We start from the raw sequence: 27,734 nt of genomic DNA on the forward strand, positions 1-27,734 counted from the left end.
AGAGGATCACTTGAGCTCAGGAGTTTGTGACCACTCTGGGCAACAAAGTAAGAGCCCGTTTCTACAAAAAAATTTTAAAATGAGCCATGCATGGTGGTGCCCACCTGTGGTCCCAGCTACAGAAGAGGAGGGGGGAAGGAGGATGGCTTGAGCTTAGAAGGTGAGGGCTGCATTCCAGCCTGGGTGATGGAGCGAGACCCTATCTTTTATTTATTTATTTATTTATTTATTTATTTTTGGAGACAGAATTTCACTTTTGTCACCCTGGTTGGAGTGCAATGTCATGATCTCAGCTCATTGCAACCTCCACCTCCCGGGTTCAAGCGATTCTCTTGCCTCAGCCTCCCGAGTAGCTGGGAGTACAGACGCCCGCCACCACGCCCGGCTAATTTTTGTATTTTTAGTAGAGGCAGGGTTTCACCATGTTGGCCAGGCTGGACTCAAACTCCTGACCTCAAGTGATCTGCCCACCTAAGCCTCCCAAGATGCTGAGATTACAGGAGTGAGCCACCGCACCCGGCCCTGTCTCAAATTCAAAAACAAAACCAAAAAGAGGAAAGGACACAGACCATAGTTACAGAGAAAAAAGGCCACGTGAACAGGGATATGTGGGGGCAAAAGCAGAGGCTGGAGTGATGCCGCTACACAGAATCCTTGACCAAAGAACGCCAAAGATCACCAAGAACCACTAGTGGTTGGAAGAGGGAAGAAAGGCTTCTCCCCAGAGCCACTGGAGGGGCCATGGCCCTGCTGGCCCCTAGATTTTGGAGTTAGCCTCCAGAATTGTGGGAGAATACATTTCTGTGTGTTAAGCCACTGAGTCTGTGGCTGTTACCACAGCCCTGAGAAACTCACACAGCCTATATCTTGAAGCTGGATACCTTCAACCTCTGTGTTCTGATTCCAAAGCCGGGGAGAAAGCAGGATGGGCCTGGCTGGGGTCGTGTCTGCCCCACAGAACCCACAAGCCACTAAAGCTGAGGGCCGGGCACAGATGTGGATTTCGGAGCTTCCCCTTCCAGTATCCTTGATAACCATCGCCCTATCCAAAAGGTATTAATTCATATCTGAAGGTCAATCTGGAGGGAGGTCTCTCCAGGCAAGGCCCAGAGTTCTGTGCATTCTGCACACCTATCAGATCCTGCGGCAAAGATACAGAAGGCTGTAGCCACCTGTGTGGATGAGACAAGGCCTGGAAAAAGTGCCATTCTGATGACAGAATCAGGATTCAAAGGCTCTGTGCAGGTTAGAGAGTTAGTGAGATGGTACTGAATGAGGACCACTATAAAACCCAACTCGGGTTCCAAGAGTCAACTTCACAAGCAAAACGTGGAGGAAGCCTGGCTTCACAGCGGCAGTGCCTTGTGAGAAAGACCTGAAGATTTTCTTTGACCGGCCGGCTTAGAGCTTCAGTTGCGCTAAAAGCACAGCACTCTTGGCTGGACCAGAGCGGGGATGGGCCTTTCGGGCTCAGTGCAGCCCGTACCTAAGACAGAGAGACAACACAGGCGCCTCCAGAGCAGCCAGGCCACCAGGCTAGTAGCTTGCAGAGGTTGCGGGTAAGGGGGAGGTATGACGCCTCGGGAGAGGTCAGCGGAGTTATCAGACTAAGGGTCCCGCGCAGCCCCAGACAATGATGGTGCCAGGAGGCAGAGCAAGCAAACGGGGATGATCTGGGGTCCATTCCAAAGAGGTGGTGGGGGAGGTGGTGCTGGTGTGCCCCCAAACACAGCCAGCTCGGCTCCAGAGCCTTGGAGAGCAGTCCCCGGGTTCACACGGGCTCTGAAGACACGCGTAGCCTGCGGGTGCGAGGCTCCTGGAGAGCCCACGCCCAGGCTGGCCTCTGGGGTCGGCTTCTCTGCTTCCCGCCCGGTGCCCGCAGGCGACAGTCGTAGGTGGTGTGCTGGGGGCCTCCCAGGGCGCGGTGGCCTGCGCCCCTGCCACCCGGGGTCGCTCCTTTCGGAATCTCCCGTTTGCAGGCGGCCCCTCGGCAGTCCGCTCGGGGCTGGGGCAGGGGGCTGGCGGCGGCGCAGGGGGCTGACGGCGGCGAGCGGCGCGGCCCCAAGTTTATGCTAATCCGCAAAGAGCCCGCCTCCCGCTTCCCCTCCGCGGCCCCAGCCGCGAGCAGCGCCGGCCACTCCGCGGGACGCCGCCGCCGCGAAGCGCCAGGCGGTCGGGCCAGCGAGCTGGGGGTGCCGAGCCGGACCCCGGGAGCCTCGGGGCAGGACCCGGGCCGACCAGCGGCGGGGGCGGCGCGGCGCTGCAGGCGGACACCAGGCGGGAGGCACCGCGAGGGGCCGGGCAGAGGCGCGGGGGCCGCGATGGGCGGCCGTAGCCTGCCGGTTTGGCTGTGCGCCGTCGCGGCGCTGCTCTCGGGGGCGCAGGCCAAGGGCACCCCGCTCCTGGCGCGGCCAGCGCCGCCCGGTGCCTCCCGCTACAGTCTCTACACGACGGGATGGCGCCCGCGGCTGCGCCCCGGGCCGCACAAGTAAGCGCGGGCGGGCGGCGGGCGGGAAGAGGGAGCGATGGGCCCGCGCGCGCCGCTGCTCCCACCTGCCCGCACCCGCGGGGGGCGTCGAGGCCCAGGACCCCCGAGGCCGTTGCACTGAGCGGGCGGACGCCCCAAGCTCCGGGAGGTTACGGAGCTGGCGAGTAAAAAGAAGCCGAGGGGGCCTGGCGCGGCGGCTGGGATCCTGGCAGTGCCCGCGGAAACCTTTCCAGAGAAGTAACATTTTCCAGCTGCGCTGTGTGCAGCCTCCGGGCGAGCGGACCAGGTGGAAGGAGAGGAGGAAGGGCAGTCCGCGCGCAGAGCACTGGGGGCTCCCCCGGCCCGGGCCTCCCCTCTCTCCCTGGCCCCGCCAGGTAGGAGATGGAGCTGCGCGCCGGGGCGGCCGCTCCCCCCCGCCCCGGAGTCAGCCTGGCCTGAGCAACCCCGTGGTGGGCTGCAGAGCTAGTGCGGTCTCCTGGCTCCGGGCCCTGCAATGGCACAGCCGTCCACAGTGGTCTGCTCATGCCAGGCAGCCACCTCAGCCCTTGTGGCTATCAAGGAGCCTGCTGCCCCCGCCTCAGCTTCTGGTGTTTTGTGAGCAGTGGCTTGCGAGCTGGCCTGTTAAGTGGGCTAGAGGCTCTGCCTGGGGTGCTGGCTGAACTTGAATTCTAGCTGAATTTGAGAGCTGTTGTCGGAGGAAGAGTACCGACACTCAGTGGGCCTGGGTACATCAGAGCGAGCTTCCTGGAGGAGGTAGTACAAGAACTGCTCTGAGAGTGAGGGAACAGGACCAAAGGTAGGGGCTGCAGAACGACCAGGAGCAATGCATTTCCCCGCGAGTCAGGCAGGGGAGGAAGGACGAGTCACGGTGCTCTCAAAGGAAGCACTAAGTGGGGGCTCAGAAGCCTTGAATGCCGAGATAAGGAGTTTGGGATCAGTGAAGGATGGGGGGTATGGCAGAGCATTTGAGGGAGAATCCCTGCGGACCTCTTCCCCAGGCAGAGGGTGGCAGCCAGATCAGGCTCCTGGTTCCATATAGCGCTTAGCCCAGTGGCCACCCATCAGGGAGATTGGAATCGGAGACCAGCAGTGGGGCCGGACGCCAGACCAAGGACCTTGGCTTCCAGGAACAGAGTACCGACAGAAGAAACATGGGGGTCTGGTGCCCCGTCGAGGCCCACAGATGGAAGTGGAAGGGTAGGAGCCTCTGGGCCTGGCTCAGCCAGTTCTTCCAGGGATGCCATTTTCTCCTGTAGGGCCCTCTGTGCCTATGTGGTGCACAGGAACGTGACCTGTGTCCTACAGGAGGGAGCGGAGAGCTACGTAAAGGCTGAATACCGGCAGTGTGGATGGGGGCCCAAGTGCCCCGGGACAGTCACGTGAGTGCACTCCTCACCTACACACTTGGGATCCTCTGGCACAAGCACCAGTCCTGCTTTCAGCTGGGAGCAGCTGCCAACTCCACAGGGGCTCCTTGGCCTCCAGAGAGCCCACTGAGCCCCCATACAAGACAGCGTGGACCAAGGCCCCAGAAAGGAGGGTGCCAGGGAGGACCCCAGCAGTTTAGACCTGCAGCAGAGCATCACCTGCACTGACAGGGGCAGGCTTGGGTTGGAGCCTAGGAATCACAGAGGGACAAGGGGAAGGTTCCAGGGGCAGAGGCACCACAAGGCTAGGAGGACGCGACAGAGGCAGAAGGTGAAGGGAGAGGAGAGGGCAAAGGGCCCCATAGGAAATGGGTCATACTACAGTGGGGCCTGGCCAGCCCAGGGAGGACTGTGGTGACCACGAGGAGGCAGGCCATGGGGCAGGGGGAGGAAGCTGGAGCCACAGGGCTGCATGTGAGGGCCTGTGGGGCTGCATGCCGATGGGATGCACAGGTCTGTACTTGGAGAGGTTCACATGTGTGTCAGTTGCTGAACAGCTCCCGTGTGTCAGTTGGTGAACAGCTTCGTGGCTGAACAGATGAGGGCATGGACGCCCGTGGGCCTGTCTGCACCCTGGGCCTTCCCTTCCCTGTTCACAATCAGAGGTGCCCGTCCACCAGCCTCTCTGACCAGAGCTGAGTTCCCAGAGCAGGGTAGAGAGGAGTGGAAAGAACTAAGGGGAGCAGGTGGGAGCCAAGAGTGGCCCCCAGGACAGTGAGGGGGCCGCCAGCCCCAGCTCCAGGACAGTGCCCCTCCCTGCCCACAGGGAGGGCTAGAGCTGTGTCTGAGTTTGCCGAGGTGCCACTGCAGCCTGAGTGGAATTTCTCATGGCAGCATGAGCTAGAGGGGGTCCAAGTGGTCTTGGGAGTGATGGGCAAAATTCCTGCTTCTCTCCAAACTACCAGGATGGCTGGGACTTCTACCTGCATTCTTTCCTAACATGGCTGTGAGCTCCAGGAAGGCCTGCCCTTACCCTACCCCGTCACCTTAAGCACAGAAAAATGAAAACCCTGAGGGTGGTTTGGAGGTGGGAGTCACCCAGCCTTATGCAAGTGTCTGGGGCGGCCCTGAGTGCCAGCTAGGGAGGCGAGCACAGCCCTCAAGTGCAGGATCCCACTCTCTTGCCCTCCCCGCCCAGGTACCGCACAGTGCTCAGACCCAAATACAAGGTTGGCTACAAGACAGTGACAGACCTCGCCTGGCGTTGCTGTCCTGGCTTTACTGGGGAACGCTGCCCTGAGCACCTCACGGACCATGGGGCTGCCCCACCCCAGCTGGAGCCTGATCCTCAGATTCCCTCGGGGCAGCTGGGCCCAGGCCCCAGACCCCATTCCTACAACAGAGCAGCCCCCAGCCCTCACGGTGAGTCTGCCCAAGGAGACCCTGCAAGGTGATCGGGTTTCTTGGGCTCAGTGGCAGGGGCAGGGAGGGCACTGACCCCAGGCTGGGTGAGCTCCAGCAGGGATGGGGAGGGGGAACCCCCAGGCCCCACCTTCATCCCACCATAAAGCCGAGGGAGTTATGCCCAGTGAAAAGGTAGGCTTAGAACAAAAAATCTCTTGCGTGGTCTGGCAGTATGACAAGCTGAGAGGGTGAGGCCAGTAATGCCCCTGGGGCCGTCTTCTCCTCTTTCCCAGGAAGGAAAGGCCCAGGGCTGTTTGGTGAGCGGCTGGAACGCCTGGAGGGTGACGTCCAGCGCCTGGCACAGACATATGGTACGCTTAGTGGCCTGGTGGCCAGCCACCAGGACCCCAACAGGATGACTGGTGGCCCCAGGGCTCCTGCTGTCCCTGTGGGCTTTGGGGTCATCCCTGAGGGGCTTGCGGACCCAGGAGACAGAGACAGTGGGCCGCTGACACCTCCATTGGACGAGATCCTAAGCAAGGTGACAGAGGTGAGCAACACTCTTCGGACCAAGGTGCAGCTTCTGGACAAGGTGCATGGGCTGGCGCTCGGCCATGAGGCCCATCTGCAGCGGCTGCGGGAAGCCCCACCATCCCCGCTCACCTCCCTGGCCCTGCTGGAGGAGTATGTGGACCAACGGCTGCACCGACTCTGGGGGAGCCTGCTGGATGGCTTCGAGCAGAAGCTGCAAGGCGTCCAGAGTGAGTGCGACCTGCGGGTGCAGGAGGTCCGGCGCCAGTGTGAGGAGGGCCAGGCTGCCAGCAGGAGGCTGCACCAGAGCCTCGATGGCCGGGAGCTGGCCCTGCGTCGGGAGCTGTCACAGCTGGGCAACCAGCTGCAGGGCCTGAGCGTGGCTGGCAGGGGCAGCTGCTGTGGCCAGCTAACCTTGATCAATGCCCGTATGGATGGCCTTGAGAGGACCCTGCAGGCAGTCACTGAGACCCAAAGGGGCCCCAGCGCCGCGGCCGGGGATGAGCTAACCAGGCTCTCTGCTGCCATGCTCGAAGGAGGTGTGGATGGGCTGCTCGACGGTTTGGAGACACTCAATGGGACAGAGGATGGAGCAAGGGGGTGCTGTCTGAGGTTGGAGATGGGGGGATGGGGAGTGGGCGGCTTCGGGACCATGCTGGAAGAGCGCATGCAGAGCCTCGAGGAGCGCCTGGCGACATTGGCTGGGGAGCTAAGCCATGACAGCGCCCCTCCAGGCAGGTCAGCTCGGCCCCTGGTACAGACAGAGCTGGCCGTGCTGGAACAACGGTTGCTTTCACTGGAGACTTCTTGTACCCCCAGCACCACCTCAGCCATCCTGGACAACCTCGTGGCAGAGGTAAAGTCCTGGCAGAGCCGGAGCGAGGCCCTCCTACACCAGGTGGCCAGCCACGCAGCACTACTCCAGAAGCTCAATGGCACCGTGGCTGAGGTCCAGGGACAGCTGGCGGAAGGGACAGGCAGCTCACTCCAAGGCGAGATCACTCTGCTCAAGGTTAATCTGAACTCAGTGAGCAAGTCACTCACGGGCCTCAGTGACTCTGTCAGCCAGTACTCTGATGCCTTCTTGGCGGCCAACACGTCCCTGGACGAGCGGGAACGCAAGGTGGAAGCCGAAGTCCATGCCATCCAGGAGCAGGTCAGCAGCCAAGGCTCCAGGCTTCAGGCCGGCCACAGGCAGGTCCTGAACCTGAGCGGGGAGCTGGAGCAACTCAAGGCTGGTATGGCCAAGGTGGCCAGTGGGCTGAGCCGCTGCCAGGACACAGCCCAGGAACTTCAGCACACAGTGAGCCACTTTGACCAGCGGGTGGCACAAGTGGAAGGTGCGTGCAGGAGGCTGAGCCTGCTGGCTGCGGGCCTGGACAGCTTGCCCACTGAGCCACTGAGGCCCAGAGGGGGCCTGTGGAGCCATGTGGACCAGTTGAATCGCACGCTGGCCCAGCACACGCAGGACATCGCCCGCCTCCGGGATGACCTACTGGACTGCCAGGCCCAGCTGGCTGAGCAGGCACGGCCAGCTAAAGCCAACTAGACAGGCTGGCCAGGACCTAACCCCTAGATACCACCAACTCGGGGACCATCACCCCAGAGCCCAGCCTTATCCAGCAGCGCTTTCCAGTCTCCCCTGGCAGCCCAAATGGCACTAAGGCCACTGGGTGAATGGTCTTGGTCTAGCTCCATGTGGCTATTCCAGCCACCAAAACCCATGCTCTCAGTGTTGCACAAACTGGACAATTCCGGACAGTGGTCAAGGCAAGGATGTCATGCTTGAAGGCCAGGGTGCACTTGAGAGATTTCACATTCCACTGTCTGCAGATCAGTGTCCAGGCAACCAGCTGCAGAGCCTGAGTGTGGCTGGCAGGGGCAGCTGCTATGGCCAACTGGCCTTGATCAATGCCCGTATGGACGGCCTCGAGAGGACCCTGCAGTCAGTACCAATGTCAGCAACTATGCAAAGACCTACAGACCCGCAGCCAGTGGCCTGTCCACATCGCCCTGTGCCCACAAGCAACAGTCCACAGTCCTTGGTGACTTCTGTTCCATGTCCCCTCGGCTTCTCCCTGCAGCCATCAGGACCAGGTTTGTACCGGAAGGTGATGCCCGCTGGACTGTCCTCACACCTGGCAGCTTCACGGATGCTGTATCTGAATCAAGGACCAGAGGCTGCCAGACTTTTCTGGCTCCTCACGAGTCCTTCAGGACAGAACAGAAGCACAAAGACTCAGCCAAGAGTCCTCTTTATTCCTTTGGATCCTCCCCCAAGGTGAGAGCTTAGGCAGCTGTAGGACCCCAGGAAAGAACAGAATCCAGGCAATCTGTTTAGAGACCCTCACCCCAAATTTAACCTTTTCCTTTTCTTCCCCTAAGATGTTTCCAGAGCCCTCTGGTGCCCACACTGTCTTCCTTCCACTTGGGGCTGGGGAAATCCTTCCCGTGAAGTCAGGGCATTTCTCTAGAAAGTGGCCTAAATGCGGCTAAGCCCTCAGAAGGAGCCCCCAGCTGGAGGAAAGGGGCTCCAGGCCTTGCTTTTCACACCCCTTCAAAACCCCATCCTCCCAGGATGTTCACAAAAGGTGAGAAGTTCAGGTACAAAATTACCAATGGACAACTTGAAAACTCATATTCCTCAGGCCTATGCAGTTCCCAGAGACTGACACCCATCTCTGCTGAGGCTCTGGCCTCAGTTTCCCCCACAGCAACATGGGCCCCACTGTGCTGTTCTTCAGGTTCCCACAGCCTTCTGGTTCCTGGACATTCACTATTCTGCCCTCCATGCTGGTACTGTTGGAGGAGGGCAGGCTTTGGATTAAAGCTTTTAGCCAGTCTAAAGCTACTTTCTTCACCAAAGACAGTGGGAGGAGGGGCTGCTGGGGGCATCAGCCCTGTTTCCCACAGCTCCTTAGGCAAGAGCTTACCCAGCAGCTGTGAGCCCCGAACTGGCCAGCAGAGGCTGGGGGAGGACTGTCAGGCCAACAGCCACCTGCCCCATCTGGGTTTGGGACTGAGTCGTTAAGGGAGGTCTGGAGAGAAGCAGCAGCCAGATGGGGAGCAGGCCAAGCGCGAGCCACATTCCCTCAGCCTGCAGGTGTGGGTGTGTGTCATGTGCTGAGATGCCAGGGCACCAGCAAGGGGGATGCGTTGGCAGTGATGTCTGGCTTCAGAGGCTATAGTCCTGGCTCCCCGACAAGGGGTGGGGAGAGCACTGTGTCCTTCCAGAGGCTACTCCACACTCCCACTGCTGCCACCAACCCTTCACTGAGTCCTCCCTCCTCTCTGTCCTATCAAGAGTTACAGCAAGGTTCCAGGTTGACAGGGACAGAGATATCAAAGGCATAGAGAATCCTGCAAGGAGGCTGGGAGTGGTGGCTCACACCTGTAATCCCAGCACTTTGGGAGGCCGAGGTAGGCAGATCACTTGAGGTCAGGAGTTCGAGACCAGCCTGGCCAACATGGTGAAAACCATCTCTCCTAAAAACACAAAAATTAGCTGGGTGTGGTGGTACATGCCTATAATCCCAGCTACTTGGGAGGCTGAGGTAGGTGAATCGCTTGAACCCAGAGGCAGAGGTTGCAGTAAGCTGAGATCGTGCCACTGCACTCCAGCCTGGACAACAGAGCAAGATCCTGTCTCAGAAAAGAAAAAAAAAAAGAGGGAAACCTGCAAGGGCCTAGACGACAAACTAATTGCCCCAGGCAAGTGCCACACTGACACCTGGAGCAGCTGCAGCTCAGCTGGCAGAGACAGTACACCGGACTGGGAAGATGAGGGGATCTTTCCAGCTGTCAGCCAGCCTGCAGCCCCTTTTCCCCTTCAGTGGGTTTGCCCCATGGCACTCCAGCTCCCACCCTCCCATCCCAGGACACCTAATGAGTGCTGGGCCAGGCCAGGGAGGAGGGGCCAGCCAGGACAGGTTCAGTCCAGGGTATCAAGGTCCACAGCAGGTAGTGGCTCCCTCCAGTAGCAGAAGTTACTGTATTCAGGGTTGACCAGGTCTGTGCTGGGGCCTCGGGCCACAGGTGGGAAGAGGAGCTCGACCACCTCGCCAAGCCTCTCATACCTACAGGCAGAATGGGGCCAGCACTGAGCCTGAGCTGCCACCAAACTATGGTCCCCGCCATGGGAGCCCAGGGTAAGGGACACACTCCCTGGTGAGAGGTGAACTTGGGGCCCAGGGAGAAGCCAGGGCAGGGGGGCGTGGCAGGGCATGGGGAACATGTGGCAGGGTTTGGCCTCACGTGGATTTGTGGTTCTTTATGAGCTCCTGGGTAAGCTCTCCCCGGGGGTTGACCGTGAAGATGCGGGAGTCAGGTAGGCCAACCTGCCGGTAGGCAAAGATATCCTGTGGGAGACGAGGAGGAGCCCATGGAACAGAGGCCAGCAGGGAGCTGGGGAGAGGTGGCTCAGCAGAGGGGAGGGGACACACTCACGTTGGGCCTGTTCCCAAATGCAGCATAGAAGGGCTGTCCGTGGGGCAGAAACAGCTGCTGGATGTCACTCAGGCAGGCGACCTTGAACACCTCTGGCTTCTTCTCAATCACCTCTCTGGGGTGGCCAGAGCCACAGCAGGGACAGGGGCCAAAGTGGAGATGAAGCCAGAGGGGATGGCAGGCTCAGGTGACAGGGGAGTCTGACCCCACCCTCCTGATCACCTGAGAGCTAAGGCTGGCCTGGCAGTGGGCCATGGCCTTGCATGTGTAGGGCTGGTTACCTGTGGAGGGCAGAGAAGAGGCTGCTGGGAGACAGGAGGATGAGGCCCTGGGGGAGGCTACAGCTCTGCAGGTACCCCTTGGTGAGGTTCGCCATGCCGATGGCCCGCGCTGAGCAGTACAGGAACTTGTACCCATTTCTGAGAGTGGGGGACAGGGTAGCATAGAACCATCAGAGACCAGCCAGCCCCATCTGTTTCCTTGGCTTCAGCCTGCCCAGCCCAACTGTGGGGCTCTGAGGTTCCAACCTTTGCAGGGAGGGGACATGGGGAGAACAGCCAGGTCTAAGGGACAAGCCCTCAGCAGTGGACTCAGCTGGACCTGCACAGAGTCCTGAGGCCTGGGTGGAGCAGATGGAGAGGGCCTCCCCTCTGGCCTGAGGCCAGTAGGTGGGCCCTGATCCTAGAACACAGCCCTGGGGGATAAGCCTTTCACAGAACTTTGGGCCATTAGATAGGTCTCAGCACTCCAGGCACCTGCCTTGGCGGCCTCCCTTGTGGGCCCTGCTGGTCCCAAGATGTCCTGTCCTGTCACTCCCTCTCTAGAGCTGGGGACCCTGCCTCAGTCCCAGCCCAGGCACTCACAGGTGGATTTTGCGATAGAGACTGGTGATGCCCTGGTGTGTCCAGTCTTTCCCCAGCTGGGGCAGGATGTGACCCAGAGCATCCGACCTAGAGCCAGAGTGGAAGGGTCACTCCAAGGCAGCTCCACGTGGCCCAGCTCCAGCCTCAGGATGGACCACCAGGAAGGGAAGGCCCCCTCACTATCCCCACCACACCCAGCACAGAGGGAGGTGAGTCCAAAGCCCCTCTCTCCCTCCCCTTCCCACAACAGTTGGGCCTCACTTGGTGATGGTGCCATCGATGTCGGAGATGACCACCTTGTCGTCCCATTTCCACAGGTAGATGGTGGCCCTGCAGCGGCAGGTGCCCTGGTACTGAGTGGTCACACTGAAGACCACATCATTGGCACCTTCTTGCAGGTTCAGGCACCGCTGAAGCCAGACAAAGGGGGGTGCACTGTGATCGAGCACAGCAGTCACTGCCTACCTGTCCCCTTACCCCGTGGCCTCCGATCCCCTCGGGCCTCTCATTCTCCTCTTCCTCCCAGCTCAGAGACTCTTGGATTCATCAGAGATAGCCATGCACAGACACATCCATGTTGGCAGAGGGTGGCCGCGCTGATCAGGGTCCTGTCCAGCGCAGGCCACAAGAGCCCTAGCCTCCCTTCACTCCCCTTTGAGATATAACTCACAGACAAAGTTGCATCCGTGACTCCCTGCCCAAGATTCCCAGGCCAGCCCCAAGGCTGGGGCTGCTCTTGGCAGGGTGACACACCCCTCCATAGATGGGGGTCCTGTGGGGATCTCCATAGGAAGCCCCTCCCTAGGGCTGGGGTACCTGAGTCGACATTGCTCTAAGAAGTCTAACCCTGTACTCAGTCCATAGAGAAGGATCAGGGCCACTCCCCACCAAAGCCTGAGTTGAGTGTGAGCTCCAGGGTACCAGACAGATGGCAGCTGCCTTGTACTGGCTGGTCAGCCCCTCCTGCACACCTCCCTGACCATGGAGCCACACCCATGAAAAAAATATGTTCTTATTCCAGGAGTCACCAGTTACTGAGCTTAGAGAAGATATGACTTAGGGCTGAGAGTTGCCAGAATCTGAGGGGCTGTCATCAGCATTTGATTCTTTTTAGTGTTGCTTCCAAGGGCTGACCCAGAGCCTACTGGCTCACTCCAGGTAGATTATCTCAGGAGGACCTAAGAGACAGCTTTCCCAGTGTCTGACAGACAAATGGGCTGGCATGTGAAGTGAGTGTCCTGCCCTTGGAGGTATTCAAGTGGAGGCCATCAGGGAAGCTCCCAAATGGATAAATTCTGGCCTTTGGTGAAGACATGGTTCCCTGGAGCCAGTTCTCAGCTGGTTCCTGAGGAACTCTAAGACAGAATTAGCTCAGCCCCTCCCCATCCTCTACACAGACAATGCATACTTACGATCTGATCGGAGGAGAGGCGGAGGGACTTCTTGTAGGTAGGAGTGGAGACTGGAGTGGAGGGTGGGAGGGAGGGGATCTCGAGGATCACAGGGCTGTCTGGGGCGTCGTCATCACTGCTCAGGACTTCTGTCTTCCCTCTGCAGACCGCACTGGCTCTCAGGCCATCTCCTCCAGCCAAAGGGCCTTCACTTCCAGGAGATGCCAAAAGAAGCCTGGACCTGTCCCCGCCACACCAGGGCCTACAGGGTAGCAGTGATCCCTCCCTCTAGGCTCCACCCATGTGGAGTGGTGGCAGACACACGGGTACAGGCTGGCAGTCTCCACCCAGCCAGGTGACAGCAGAGGGGGCTGAGACCCAGGGCTGCCAGCCCTCATTGCCTGCCTTGGAGATATTTACCTGAAATACCTAAAGTATATCTCCGAGCTTATTCCCAACCCCACCTGCTTTAGCTTCAGTCAGGCCATCCTTAGCTACCTTCCAGCCAGCCTCAGGCAGCTGGGTCACTTCAGAGATGAAAAAAGGAAACAAAGTCAGCTGGCTTATGTGGGCTGGAAGAGAAAGGCCCTGCTCCTCCTCAATAGGGATCCCCTTGTCTGGGCCAGGAGCCTGAGCACCTGTGCCAGCTCTGCCATTTCCTGGTTGTGGGCCAGGATATGCGTCTCCAGGCCAGGCCATTTCTCAGGAAAAAGAAAAGGTATAGAAGTGCTTGTGGGGCGAGGTGCGGTGGCTCACGCCTGCAATTCCAGCACTTTGGGAGGCCAAGGTGGGTGGATCACCTGAGGTCAGGAGTTCAAGACCAGCCTGGCCAACAGGGTGAAACCCCATCTCTACTAAAAATACAAAAAATTAGCCAAGCGTGGTGCCATATGCCTGTAGTCCAGCTACTTGGGAGGCTGAGGCACAAGAATTCCTTGAACCAGGGAGATAGGGGTTGTAGTGAGGCGAGATTATGCCACTGCACTCTAAAGCCTGGGTGACAAAGTGAGATTCCATCTCAAAAAAAAAAAAAAAAGAGAGAAGTTCTTGGTGCTTGAGGAATGACAAAGAAAACCCACGCTGGAGACAGGGTGCTGGCTCCTCCCTGCTGCCCCGCAACCCAGGGCCATCTTTCCCAGGCTTCCACTGCAGAGCCCCAGACAGGGGTCTCACTCACCCCTGCTGCTCCTTAGCTGCAGTCTTCTCCCTCTGGGCACTGTGCTGTGGAAAGAACATCCATTAGTGAACCCCACCTCCCGCCCTGTGCGGCCCTGGCCCTGCCCCTCAACCGTGACCGCCCACCTCCTCAGCCAGGAAGTCACTGCGTTGCCAGGAAAACCACCATCGCCCACCCTTCCGGGGCATCTTCTCCTTCTCCAGCTTGTCCATGGTGCTCTGTGGGCAGATGAAAGCCATGCAGTGTTTCCAGTACCACATAAACCTCCTACCTCATGCTGTTCTTAGGACCCTCCCCCCATGAGCCCAGAGTCTGGGCCAACCCTGCAGCAAGGTGCTGTCAACATCTGGAGGCCGAGGAAGCATCCTCACCTCCATCCTGGGGTTCCAAGCAATGACTCAGGTGAGCTATGTTCAAAAGACCACGGGTTATTTCTGCCCCCAGCCCCACCTCAGCTCTGACCCCTAGCTCTAACCCAGCCTCAGCCTGGCCTCCAAATCTTGTGGATCCCTTCCCCTACTAGAGTAGCTAAAGGCAATGCTTTGGGAGTTTCTCAAGATCTGGTACTCCCTGCATGCTGCAACCAAGTGGCAGCAGGAAGAAAAATCATTAGCCAGCACTCCCCTTAACCTCCAAGGCTGCCCCAGGCAACCTCGTAAGGTCGGTGATCCTATCCCACAAACAGCTCCCTTTTCTGTATGTTACCATCACTGTCTGGTTGGGGCAAGTTGACCTTGTGAAAAAACACCGATTAGATCTATGCTATTATAGATAACCCCAGGGAGAGCCCAGCCCAAGGCCCATCTGGGGGACACAACAGCATCCTACAGACGCAGAGTGGAGAACCCAAGTCAGGGGGATGTGGGCTTGGGCTGGGCACAGCCACGGGACCATCCTGAGCTGGGAACAGGCTGGTGGGGCAGGGGTCTCTCAGGGGCCTCAAGCGGTGGGTCTTTCTGGGTAAGGTGAGGAGATCCAAGCAGAGAAGGGACCCTCTTCCCTCCCACAGACTCTGGGTCCTAGCTCAGACCCTGCACCAGCGAGAGGATGAAGTTGTCACCCAATGGCAGTGACAGCTGTCAACATCTGTTAGTGATGCTCTTTGGACAAGCCAAGAACAACAGGCCATGCCAGGTCAGGGTGGTGCCTTGGATCGCTCCCAGAGGGCCAGGTGCAGGTTGGCACAGGCTGGCACTGCCCAGGAGGGCAACATCCTCCATGAGTAGGAGAAGGTGGCTGGGAAGACCAGGGAAGAGGTTCTGGGAAGGAGTAAAGAGGCTGGGTATTCCTTCATTCTTTTCCCACTCTGGGCATTACACATGCTGTTCCCCATCCCTGGCCAGCTCAAGGCCCACCCATCCTTTACTCTGCCCAGTGGGCACTTGCTTATCAAAACCCCTTGCCTCCAAGCACTACACACCTCTCCTTCCCAGCACTCAGGGCTGAATTATATTCATCTTTGGTTAACTTTGTCTTCCTTCAAGAGCAGGGATAATTTTGTTTCATTTATTCCTGACTGTCCCCAGCCTAGGCCTGGTACATAGTAGGTACTCAAGAAATATGTGTAGATAAAGAAAGTAAGCACCCTTCAGCCCAGCCTGGAGGAATAGTCTGCAGGCAAGGTGAAGGGTGCAATTTCCATTTCCCAAACCCATATTTCAGATCCAAAGGCCTCCCCATATTTCAGATGCAAAGGCTTCCTGCTAAAGGCATGCCTTGTTTAAGCACCTGTTGGATTTTTCTCCTCCTTCGTTTGTCCTGAGCTCCTCTGAAGACAAGTTTAAATCCAACAGGATTCACCCACGGCCAGAAAACCAGAGAAGGGTAGGGCAAGACTTCAGGGATCTGTGTTGCCTCTGGCCCCCAGACCCAATTCTCCTTGCTCTTCACTTCCTTGCCAAGGGTCTCCCTGCCCCGAGGCTATGGCTACTTTCCCCAGCAGGGGCAGTGGTGCTCTAACCATTACCTTGGGCAAGCTTTTCTGGAAGGCTTGCAGAGAGAGGATCATGGGGGCAGCCACAGCCCAGTTATAATGCCTAGAGAGACAGAACAGGGCATCAGGGCTGCAGCAGCTGCAGGGTCGTGGAGAGGGGGATGACTCTCCAGCCACCAGCATCCCCAGCCCTGGGACTTACTTCCCATTGATTTTCACCACTAGGTTTGGGTCATCCAAAAGACCGGGGTTTTTGGTGAGGTCCTGGTAGGAGACGCTGTGCTGGTTGAATTTCTCTGGGCACAGAGGCAGAGAGTGAGGGGTGAAGCTGGCACATCCCAGGTGACCCGCTGCCTCAGCCACCTGGTGCTCCGCACTCTGCTCCTCACCTCTGTTGGTTGGCTCTGTAACCTGGCAGGGCTCCTCCCTACCTATGGTTTGTGAACCTGTTCCCACCCCAGGATTCACAGGATAACTCACAACTTAGCATCAAGCATTTGCTTCATGGGGAATTGGGAACATCCAGCCCCTGCTGGCAGAGTGTGGGCTGCACAGGACAGAGAGCTGCAGGGAAGCCCAGCCTCCCACCCCTACCACCCCACCCTCGAGGTCTTCCCTGCCCTCCCCATCCCTGGGCTCAGCACCAAACCTCAGAAGGCCTTGGGCCATAGTCAAGCATACCTGGGGAGATGTCCCGGCTGTCAGCCAGTCCACCACAGAGGGACAGTGCTATTGTCTTCACTGTGTCTGGAGTGGGTTCAGGTTCGTGTTCAGGGTTGGGATCCCTCAGGGGCTTCTGGTTGCTGGGTTCACTCCATCTCCTGGTCCCCAGCCCGGAGTCACTGTGAGCAAAGGGGCCAACAATGACATGAATACATGGAGGGTGGGAGATGGGTCCTCCCTCCTCCCAGGCCCTTGATAGTGGACCCTTGGCCCCAGGAGCCCAGACCCAAGACACCCTGGCATCCAGAACCCAGGCACCTTTGGGGGAAGTAAAGCGCTGCATTCTCAGAGTCCAGGGAGGGCAAGTCATCCAGGTAGATGTCACTGGGGCCCAGGTGCTGGCTTCTCTTTGGGGAGCCTGAGGGTGGAAGAGATGATACTTGTAGAGCTGACGTGCTCAGCAGTGTGAGCAGGAAGTGCCCTCTTACTTTGAATTCCCTAAGCCAGTGCTGCCCAGCAGAACCACCTGCAGTGACACAAATGTCCCATGTCTGCACTGTCTGAGAGGTTGGCTGCTAGCCACATGTGGCTATTGAGCACACTTAAAATGTGATCACAGTGTGACAGAGAAATGGAATTCTCTATTTTAATTTCAATTAATTTAATTTTTACTTTTATTTATCTGTCATCCAGGCTGGAGTGCAGTGGTGTGATCATAGCTCACTGCAGCCTCGAACTCCTGGGCTCAAGTGATCCTCCTGCCTCAGCTTCCTTGGTAGCTGGGACTACAGGCACATGCCACCATGCCTGACTAGTTAAAAAAGAAAATTTTTTTTGGTAGAGATGGGTTCTCACTACGCTGCCTAGGCTTGATCTTGAACTCCTCAAGCAATCTTCCCACCTCAGCCTCCCAAAGTGCGGGGATCACAGGAATAAGCCATCTCACTGGCCCTAATTTGATTTTAAATAGCTACATATAGCCAGTGGCTACCGATTTGGACAGCACAAGCCTCATGCTTTCCCAGCACTCTTAGATAAACCTAAGCTTGCGAGCTGGAGCTGAGTCTGCTAATCTCTCCGACTTCCTATCCCAACCATCTCCCACTTCTTGCTCAAGGCACGCTAGCTGGCTTCAGTTTCTGGACATGACGCTTTTCTCGAGCCTACAGCCCTGGCACACACTGTTCCCTCTGCCTAGAATTCCCTTCCCCTGCCCCTCGCTTGGCTGAATCTTCATTACCCATGTCTCAGCTTCAACATCACCTTCTTGGAGGGGCCTTTACTCACCACCTGGTTTAAACAGCTCCCATCCCAACCAGTGACTATGCCCGTGGCAGGCCCTTCAACATGTGTAGCCTCCATCTCCCACACTGCACTGTGAGCCTCATGAGGCTGGTGCCAAGTATGGCACCTGGCACACAGCAGGTGCTCAAAATGTACTTGAAGTCCCAGCACCCACCCAGGGGACAGGGTGAGAATAGGGAAGCAGTGGGAGGGACCCCGCATCATTCACCTTTCCCCCTGGAGACCCTCTGTGACTGCCTGGTGGGAACTGGATCCTCCAGAGTGGCCCAGCTCCATGACTTGGAGGCAGGAGGGAGGCCCACATCCCCAGAGCTCTGAGTCTTGGTTTCCTCTGTCTCTGGGGTGTGGAGAGGGGGGCCCACTAGAGTGGGATCCTCTGTGTCAAGCTGAAGCAGGTCAGGGCCAGCCTCTGTTTGCAGGATTGGGTGTTCCAAAGGGTCCACGCTGCCAGCCACAGATGTAGAGGGAGTGCTGGGTCCTCCCCGAGGAGGAGAGGTTGCCCCGGCTCTGCCTTCAAGGACCATTGAGGACTTGGGCTGCTCAGCTCTGGCCACCTTCAGTAGAACAAATGGAGGAAGATGGGGGCCAGGGCAGGGCCTTCCACCCATGTCCCATAAAGCCTTGGGGGAGGTGGCCTGAGTTTCAGTCCCTTCAACCCTGACCCATGGGGGCCACAGAGCCCCTGAATGGCAGGGACTGGGGTTGATACAGAGGGACTCACCTTGGGCAGCCTCCCCCAGGCCCACTGCATGTGGGACTCGGCTCTCAGGGGACTGGGATCCAGGGTCCGCACCTCCAGCTCCGAGTCACTCTTAGGGGATGTTAGCTCACCTGCTGAGAGGCTGCAGGAAACAAATTCAGAGGCCCTGAGCCTGCCTACCCATCTCCCCTGCTGCCCACCCTAGCCAGTGAAAAAAAAAATGTGCAACCCATATTTATGCCTATGCTGAATCCAGAATATATAAGGAATATATAAAGATCTAAAGAGTAATAAATATATGAAGAGCTTCTGCTAATCAACAATAAGAAGACAATCCAGTCAGAAGAAGGACTGAGGAACGGAGGGATGGAGGGACAGAGGGAGGGAGAGAGGGAGGGAGGGAGGGAAGGAAGGAGGGAGGGAGAAGGCAAAGAAGGAAGGAAGGAGAAGAAGAAGGAAGAAGAAGAAGAAAGAAGAAAGGAAGGGAGCCAAGTTGTGGCTGGATTGCCTAATGGGCATAGGGTTTCCATTTGGGGATGGAATGTTCTGGAACTAGATAGTGGTGATGGTCCTTCAACACATGAATGTACTTAATGCCACTGAATTGTATACACTTTTAAATAGTTAAAATGGTAAATTTATGTTATGTATATTTTACCACAATAAAAAGAAATCAGTAATAGACTTGAACTCTTTACAAAGGAGAAATACAAATGGCTGGTAAACACATTAAATGAGTTTTGTGTCATTACTCATCAGGAAAAATGCAAATTGAAACCTGAGACCTTAATCTGGAGTCCCAGCCTGCAGCCCATCTGGACTCTCACCTGGCCTGGGGGGACCACTCGCCATCGGAGTAGGGGTAGATGTCTTCGGCTTTCGGTGATGACTTCTCTTCCAACTGGACACTGCTGAGGGGCCACAAGGAAATGGTCACTGATCGGGCAGGACGCCCCAGGCAGGTATGAAAGTCTGGTGAGGTGAAGCAACTACTGCCCAGAGAGGTCAAGGCCCTTGCCCAAAGTCACACAGCATGAGGAGAGGAAATAGCACTTGATCCCCCAAACTGAGGTTACAGTCCCTTGGTCCTTACACACCCTGAGTGTTCTGGCCTCTGCTTTTCCAGCAGGGACAGCTCCCTCTCAGCACCCGCCTCCAGTTCTTCAGAACTAGATTCAGTTGCCACTGCATCCTCTTTCTGCTTGGGCTTCCTCCTGCGACGCCTCTTCCTCCGCCCAGCGGAGGCCGTGCCCACCATAATGAGGCCCTCAGGCTCGCTGGCAGTGCCCAGCTGGGAGTCTGAGGGGAAGCCAGACAGACCCCCCCAAGGGATGGGTGAGGTGCAGAGGCGGGGCGGCACATGTTCCTGTGGAACAGACCAAGAGCTGAGTTGGGGGCTGCCCTCACCACAGTCATCCTGAGCCTTGACTGGGTCACAGCCCTGGAATGAGCTCATTTAGGGTCAGGAAAACAGCCTCATAGCTCCCTAACAGAGCCACCCACCAGCCTGGCATGCCAGGCAGCGAACTTGGCATCAGCCTCTGACCTCCTCCTCTACCCAAGTCTATTACATTAAACATCTACTTCTCTTTTAAGACTCAACCAGATGTTTCCTCCTCTAGGAAGGGGCCTTGGCCATCCCTATCCCGGTCCCAGCGTCCCTCACTGCAATGACCAAATAGTTCATCATCCATTGTTTACATGTCCAGCTTCCAGACCAGTCTTGAACTTTCTTTGAAGGCAGGGGTCACCCCTCATCTGAGTCTGTTGCACGGTGTCTGGCATACAGTAGGGACTCAAAGTTTTTCAAGTTCAGTTTCAAGTCCTCTGTTGGCTTCTGCCGGGCCCTGCCTCCCCTGTGCGAACACCCGCCACTTACACACTTCTAGCTTCTAGCTGCACGAAGCTGGCACCAGACCCGGGAAAAGCCAGATGTTGTGCTTTCCAGCCCCCTTCTTCAGCTCCCGCCTCCTCTCCAAGCTGCCTGGGGAAGGCCTCCTTTTCATCCCATAGGGGCCCAGCTCAGGGGTCTAGTCTTTTGAGAAACCCTCCCCAACTTCCCAGTAAGTAGAGTCAGCTGGTACCCTGGCCCCTTCCTCTGTGCATATCATGTGTGCCAGAGGCCAGCCCCAGCTGACACCCTGCCTCAGATCTCCGCTGGTGGGGTGCTCCCCAGGAAAGGCAAGGATGGTGACAAATTCCAAGGCTCCCCTGAGAGGAGACACAGGGAAGGGACGGGTGGGCCAGGTACTGTTAGGAGGGCCACACTCACCTCATCGCTCTCCAGCTCCTGGACAAAGAAGGCCTCCCCACTGTCCCCAAGCTTCATGTGCAAGTCCACAGGCTCCCCATTGATCTCAATGTCTACCTGCAAATGGAGAGCGGGTGGCGGGGGCATGGGCCCTCAACCCCATGCTTCAGAGCACTGGCCTCCTGGCTGGTCCTCCAGTGGCTCCTTGCTGCCGCAAGTGCCATCCTTGCTGGGGTTCCCTCCCTCTGGACCTCAAGTGCCTGGCTGCTTCCCATGATCGGGGGCTCTGCCGCATCTCCCCTTCCTCGGAGAGGCCTTCACTGAGCTCCCTACCCATCTCCCCCTCACTCACACTGCCCCATTGTCTGGGCCTGATCACACTTGTCACTGTCTTGGTCTTCTTGTGTACGGCCTGGCTTCCACGTTCCTCCATCTCCCATACCCTCAAGAATAAGGACGTGATCTCTCTTATGATCGCTGTGTCCCCAGACCCCAGGTTATGACCACGTGAACAATGGTGAAAATTTCAGCGTACTGGCCCTTTGTGGAGTGTTTTCTATAGATTATCTCATTTAATCTTGGCAACAACCCCTTGCAGTAGCTCCTATCATTGCCTCCACTTTATAGATGAGGAAACTGAGGCTTGGGGGGTTTAAGTAATTCTCTAGGACGCAGCCTCATAGCAAGTGAGCCTATGAAGCCAAAAAGGCTGGGTCTGCAAGGCAAGCTACTAGCCTTTTAGATACACTGTTTCCTATAGGCTACACTTTCCTATTAGGATTCTGGAAACGTCACAGTTGCCTCAGTGTGAATCTTGATTCATACACTAGACATTGCTGCTAACAAAAATCTCTGCTGCGCTCGCCTGAGCCCAGTGAAGGTGGAGTGAATTTATTTTATTTTATTTATTCATGAGACGTTTCACTCTTGTCGCCCAGGCTGGAACACAATGGAGCAATCTTGGCTCACTGCAATCTCTGCCTCCTGGGTTCAAATGATTCTCCTGCCTCAGCCTCCCAAGTGGCTGGGATTACAGGAGCCTGGCACCATACCCAGCTAATTTTTGTATTTTTAGTAGAGATGGGGTTTCTCCATGTTGGTCAGGCTGGTCTCAAACTCTTGACTTTAGGTGATCCACCTGCCTTGGCCTCTCAAAGTGCAGGGATTACAGCCATGAGCCACCATGCCCAGCCTGAAGTGTATTTATTAAGAGAGAGGAACTAACTTTTGAGGTTACCTACATATCTGGCCCTGGGAGAGCATTATCAGTTGCTATTGACTTGTTCTACCAGCATCATTAGGCAGATAAAAGCATATCCATTTGTGAAAGTAAAGTAACTGGGCTCAGAGACATGAAGTGACTTACCAAGAACATACAGGTACAGTCTTAGTAAGCTGAGCCAGGTCTGATGGCCCCAGCACTGGGATGAGCCCTACTGATCTGTTTCCATGAGAAACTGTGAACCCTCCCAGACCAAAACCCCCAAATCTACCCAAAAACCTTCAAAGAAAGTACAAACAAAGGGAAGCCTGTCCAGAGGAAAGATCCCCACCTAGGGGAGGTCCCAGGGCCTGTCCTGGGACTGTAGTGGCTGTCCTGGCTTAAAAAGCCCACCCTGCAGTAGCCACCTCAGCCAGCCTGAGTACTTACCACCTTCTCCCGTGACCGCAGGACACCCAGCTTCCCAAAACGCACGTGGAAGGGTGAGCACCGGAAAGAGCCATCCACCTGCTTTACCACCAGCACGTCAATGCTGCCGCTCAGCGTGGCTGGGTTCAGGCCCCGGTACAGCTCCTTCATCGTTTCCAACACTCTCCCCACGTAATTCATGGTTGGTGCTGGCAAACAAAGGCAGTGACTTGCACAAAATCTGCTCCAGCCCCTCCACAAGAAGCTCCTACAGCCTGACCACCTAGACCCCCAGGCGGCAGCAGCCGTGCGATGGGAGGTGCACCCGTAGATGTGGGTCTAACCTCAGCTTGCCCACTGCCCTGCCAAGGGACCTCTGGGCAGCTGCCTGTCTTCTCCAAGTGCCAATCTCCACATGTGTAAAATAGGGCGTAGGTAAGACAATATCCAATTGTCTTGTGCCTCTAAATGCTATGACTAATGATAATGACTACAGTGTTCAGTGAGCACAGCCCATTTCATCTTCACAACAACCCAGTGAGGCTGGCTGAGTGGGTATCATTATTTCTGTTTACAGATGAGCCAGCAGAGGCTCAGAGAGGTGGAGTAACCTGCCCGGAGCCTCCTAACTATGAAGGACGGAACCTGAGATCTGAACCCAGGTTTGTGTGGTTCCACTGGGATGGTCCAACCACGAAAAAAGGAGGGGATGGGCAGAGGGGGCAGCCTCATTAGATAGCAGGCCCAGGGCTGTGCTGGAGAATGGGCGGCTGTGCTAACAAGTGCTCTTCTCTTCCCAGTAAGTGGGAAGGAAAGAGCCTCCATTTTCCTTCTGAGAAATGGGCTCAGCTGTCTTTCTGCCTCCTGGTCCTGGGAGTTGGAAGGTGTCTTGCTGGGCTGTTGTAGTTGATTTATGGGGGACCAGATGTGGGAGCACCCCAGGCATTCAAGGCTTTATTCAGTCCCATTCCTGGGGTAAGATGCTCAAGGCAGAGCATCCCCTATAGCTGGGGGCTTAAGGCCCCAAACTACAAATTCCTTCCCCGTTTCTGTGGTGGAAAGCCCGTCCATGCACAGCCTGACCCCACAGTGTCCAGGCTGTAGTTCTCAGACCCCAACTTCAGTCCTAACCCCAGCTCCTCAAACCAGGGCTCAGCTGACTAGGCCCTCAGAACCCACAATCAGACCTTGGCCTTGCCCTAGCCAGACTGGTCTCTCCAGCTTTCCCACACCAGGCAGGGATGGGTAAGCCCAGAGCAGGAGGCTGAGGCGGCTTCAGAGAAAAGCCCGGGCTGTGATGAGAGCCTCCTCCAAGTTGACCCAGTGCCTGCCCCACCAGCTTCAGCTCATCACTCCTGCCCTGCTGGCCAGTCCAGTGGCTGGCTGCCCCTCTGCCTGCCAAGACCCAGACCATCCCATCTCCACAGGGCACTTGCTTCTCTCAGACCCTGGGTCAGAACCCCTGAAGGACAGCCTGCCATGCAAGACCACTTAGCAAAGAAGCTAAGTGACTTACCCAAGGTTAAGTGAGTATTCAAGCTCTATTAAGCTGACAGGCCATAGAAGGGGTACAGGGAGGGGAGAGAGGGAATGATGACTCATTTCCAGCTCTCCTGACTCTAGAGCATGGTCTCCTTCCACTCCATGGTTCCAAACCACCCCAGAGTTGGCTGCAGAGAGGGTAGCAGGGCCCATGGCCACTTCTGCACAGCCCTGCAACGCCCTGCACTCGAAATGTGGTCCATGCTCCAGCAACATCAGCGTCAGCATCACCTGGGAGCTTGTTAGAAACAGAAACTTGGGCCTCACTCAGCCTTACTGAATCAGCATCTGCATCTTTACTTTTTTTTTTTTTTTGAGACAGGGTCTCACTCTGTCACCCAGGCTGGTGTGAAGTGGCACCAAAATGGCTCAATGCGGCCTCAACCTCCCAGGCTCAAGTGATCCTCCTGCCTCAGCCTCCTGAGTAGCTAGGACTATAGGCATGCACCACCATGCCTGCCTGGCTAATTTTTAGATTTCTTCTGTAGAGATAGGGTCTCACTATGTTGCCCGCATTGGTCTCAAACTCCTGGACTCAAATGATCCTCCTGCCTTGGCCTCCCAAAATGCTGGGACTACAGGCATGAGCCATTATGCCTGGCCTAGCACCTGCATTTTAACAGGATCCCAGGTGATTCCTGCAGCCTTTCGTGTGTTTGAAAGGAACGGCTTTTGTGTTCCCAGTCCACAGCTTATCCTTGGAAGAGCCTGAACGACAAGAGCCCCGCCCCCACAGCATTTCTCAGATAATGTCCACATCCTGCCCATCCTGGGACATCAGATGAAGCAGTGGGTTCTCTCAGTCCGTGTCAGTGCTTCACAAACGTAAGACACAATAAGAATTGCTAAAGCGCAAATGGGATGAAATGCAAATTCTTCAGACCCCTAACGTGTCACTCAAATTCAAGTTTATCTGCAAGGCGCCTGCCATGTGCTAGATGGGACATTTCCTCTTTGGTTTCTTCCTACCTAATGCTGAACTCTGAATACAGGTCTGGGGAGACAGAGTGGTGACAGACACTTGGTGCACAGACCTCTAAACCACTGTGCCCAGGAAAAGCAGAGAGGACTCCAGAGGCTTCCAAGAATTAAGGAGCAAGCATGGGGAGGAGCAGAGCCAGGGTTGGGCAAAGGTCTGTCCAGCTAGAGGCCTGAGCCTGAGCTCTCTGCCCTAATAAGCCCTAGTGCAGTTTGTCAGCTTTGGTATTATTGCCCTTTGGGGCCAGATAATTCTTTGCCAGGGGGTGGGTGGATGCACTGTAGGATATTAAGCAGCATCCCTGGCCTCTGCCCATTAGATGCCAGTAGCACTTCATCCCCTGCAATTCCAGGTTGTGACAGCCAAATCATCTCCAGACATTTTTAAATGTCCCCTGAGGGACAAAATTGCCTCCAGCTGAGAACCACTGATCTAGTAGAAAAAGAAGAATAGTAGAAATGGCACCCAGGGTCCTGCCCACATCCAGCCCTGGAGTATGCTCAGGCAAGTAACTAACTGGCCTTGATTTCCCCTTCTATGAACAAAGGACTCAGTTTTTTAGACTCATCTCAGCTCTAATGTCATGGGAGTCCAGAATTCTTTCCTCTCTCTGTTTCTCTTGCTTCACCAATGGATGCCTCCACATCTGCCTGCTAGGCATTTTGGGGTCCTCCTGTGAGCCTGACCTCTGTCTGCACCCATCCCTTAGGCACCCCCTTTTCTCAGGACTCAGCTCTCCCTCCTTGGTCTTTTCCAGAGAGAGAAGAACTCTGCTTGGCTCCTCTAAACTAACATGTCTAAAATCACCTACTTCGTCTCCCCACACCTCCCAGGAAGTTGAATGCCCCTTAGGACTAATCGCTACCCCTCCCTCACTAGCCCTCTGAATCCTCTCCCCCAATTTCCTGTTCATCCAGCCCCTCCTTTCTCCAGCTGTCCTAGGTCAAGGCTTTATTACCAGGTGCCCAGATCACGGGTGGCCACAGGACATTAGGAGAAAAGGCACCAGATTGTCTGGGTGCTGATCCCCACTCTGCCATTTGCGAGCTGTGACCATGGACAAGTAACTTCATCTCTCTCAGCCTCAGTCTCAGCCTCTGAAATAGGAGTAACATCAGGTGCATGTGAGTAACTAATGAGAGACTCCATGTAAAGCCCTGGGATGCAGTAAAAGCCTGTATGTGGCATCTGTCAGCAGCGGCATCATGACAGCCCCACTCATGCAGGCTGGTCCGGTGGGCACTGCAGGTCACACTCTGATGGACTGCCCCTGCCAGCAGTTGAGCATTTGGACTTCTTAACTTGGCATTCAAGGCCCTGCCCAATGGTGGTGCCACTATTTGCAAAATGAGCATGTGAGCTCCAAGCAGGCCTGAGCTCTCAGCCCTCCTGGCTCCCAGATTTGGGTGAATGAAGGGCGTGGCTCTCCACGGAGGACCAGACGGAGCAGGAGAGTAAGTACTCCTATTCCCCCAATAGAGAAAGCACCACCCAGCCCCCAACAGCTACATCATCTGACCTGCCCAGTCTCGAGGCAAGCAGGGCAACGGCTAGACACTGTTTTGCAACTGAGGACACTGGGTACCAGAGAAAGTGGCTGTCCTGGCAGGGCACGGTGGCTTACTCCTGTAATCCTAGCAATTTGGGAGGCTAAGGCGGGGGGGAGGATCAGAAGGTCAGGAGTTCGAGACCAGCCTGGCCAGTATGGTGAAATCCCCATCTCTACCAAAAATGCAAAAATTAGCCAGGCGTGCTGGTGGGTGCCTGTAGTCCCAGCTACTCGGGAGGCTGAGGTGGAGAGTCGCTTGAACCCAGGAGGTGGAGGTTGCAGTGAGCAGAGATCATGCCACTGCACTCCAGTCTGGGCGACAGAACGAGACTCTGTCTCAAAGAAAAGAAAAGAAAAAAAGGAAAGGAAAGGAAGAAGGAAGGAAGGAAGAAGAAAGAAAGAAAGAGAAAGAAGAAGGAAGGAAGGAAGGAAGTAAGAAAGAAAGTGGCTGTCCTCCCGAAGGTCACACAGTCAGGCTGGGGTAAGCTGGGCCAGCCTCCCCTGGGAAGTTTCGTCGTCTTCTCTCCAGACTCTGCATTCTGGGTGTCCAGGGGGCCTGCAGCCACTGGGCCAAGGAGACAGGGACAAAATGAGGCCGGCCCCTCCACCCATGTCCCCATTTTTTGGCTAGCGGTGGACTCAGGCCCGCGGACAGGAAGGAAGGAAGGAATGTCATATGGCAGAATAGATGGGCAGAGGAGGGGAGAAGGTCATCTCTTCCCCGGCCCGGGTTGGGCCCTACCTGGGGAGCTGCCCACTGGAGCTCCTGGACTCAGAGCCGCCGCCTCTACCAGTGTGCACAGGCTCCGCAGCTGTCTTCGGCCCGCACTCACTTGGCGCTTCCGGGTTCTCTAAAACATGGTGAGATCACGACTCCATTCCTTCCAAGATCCTGGTGCGGCCTCCACAGGCCCCGAACTGCCCAGGCTCCACCCCCCTGGAAAGACCCCGCCCCCGCTCTGATCCACGCCCTGGGCGCCCTTTCGCCCCTCAGGAGGGGGCGGGGCCACACTTCAGGCCACGCCCACGGGCCCCAAGCCCTGGAAGGACTGTCCCCCATCTCCAGAAAAGTGTGGATTTCCCAACTGGGCGGACCTAGTTCCTCCCAGATTTGCTTCCAGCTTGCTGTGTGATCTTGGGTGAATTCCTTTCCCAATCTGAGCCCACTTCCTGTTTTGTCAAGGAGGAAAGCCGCCTTGCAGCGTTTTCGAGATGACGTGAAATGACTTTGTGCGGTGCCTGGCGCTCGGATGTCCCCTCCTGGGGGCAGCTTTTCCCGAACTCTCCCGTATCCCCCAGACTGGACAGCCCTTCGCGTCGTATGTTCGCATAGCCCACAGTTGTAATTTCATATTTGCTTGAAAGACTACTTGATAATGTCAGGGTCTTCACTTAAATTTGAACTCTAAGAGCAGGTCATGTACATCCTTAGACCCCAGCGCTCATCGGTACATTGCCTGACAAACAGCAGGCGCTTCATAAATGCCCGCTCCTTCATTCCATCCCTGGGACGTT

At 56.6% G+C, this 27,734-nt stretch overlaps 2 protein-coding genes across 4 annotated transcripts; one reads left to right on the forward strand and one right to left on the reverse strand.

Moving 5' to 3' along the window:
- The first annotated feature begins 2,102 nt into the window (after window positions 1–2,102).
- EMILIN3 (elastin microfibril interfacer 3) lies at window positions 2,103–8,633 on the forward strand. Its single transcript, XM_032294929.1, has 4 exons — window positions 2,103–2,488; window positions 3,745–3,867; window positions 5,054–5,277; window positions 5,553–8,633. The coding sequence occupies exons 1-4, from the start codon at window positions 2,322–2,324 to the stop codon at window positions 7,337–7,339; spliced, it is 2,301 nt and encodes a 766-aa protein (XP_032150820.1). The 5' UTR covers window positions 2,103–2,321; the 3' UTR covers window positions 7,340–8,633.
- On the reverse strand, window positions 8,030–27,146 carry LPIN3 (lipin 3). 3 transcript variants are annotated; one of them, XM_032294928.1, is made up of 20 exons: window positions 26,962–27,146; window positions 22,171–22,358; window positions 20,541–20,636; window positions 19,366–19,634; window positions 19,096–19,176; window positions 18,290–18,410; window positions 17,777–18,122; window positions 16,582–16,681; window positions 16,282–16,442; window positions 15,803–15,896; window positions 15,634–15,703; window positions 13,793–13,885; window positions 13,668–13,711; window positions 12,512–12,650; window positions 11,361–11,509; window positions 11,100–11,186; window positions 10,518–10,655; window positions 10,237–10,351; window positions 10,045–10,148; window positions 8,030–9,866 (listed from the first exon to the last, which is right to left on the reverse strand). In XM_032294928.1, the coding sequence occupies exons 2-20, from the start codon at window positions 22,348–22,350 to the stop codon at window positions 9,722–9,724; spliced, it is 2,532 nt and encodes an 843-aa protein (XP_032150819.1). In that variant the 5' UTR covers window positions 22,351–22,358; window positions 26,962–27,146; the 3' UTR covers window positions 8,030–9,721. The 3 variants fall into 3 exon arrangements, with proteins under 3 accessions (XP_032150819.1, XP_032150817.1, XP_032150818.1); XM_032294926.1 differs by having other exon boundaries at window positions 19,096–19,179; XM_032294927.1 differs by having other exon boundaries at window positions 19,096–19,179; window positions 27,053–27,144.
- Between the last annotated feature and the right edge of the window lie 588 nt (window positions 27,147–27,734).

Source organism: Sapajus apella, unplaced genomic scaffold (assembly GCF_009761245.1).
Source record: "Sapajus apella isolate SASKATOON/1434 unplaced genomic scaffold, GSC_monkey_1.0 scaffold33, whole genome shotgun sequence".
Classification (NCBI taxonomy): Eukaryota; Metazoa; Chordata; class Mammalia; order Primates; family Cebidae; genus Sapajus; species Sapajus apella.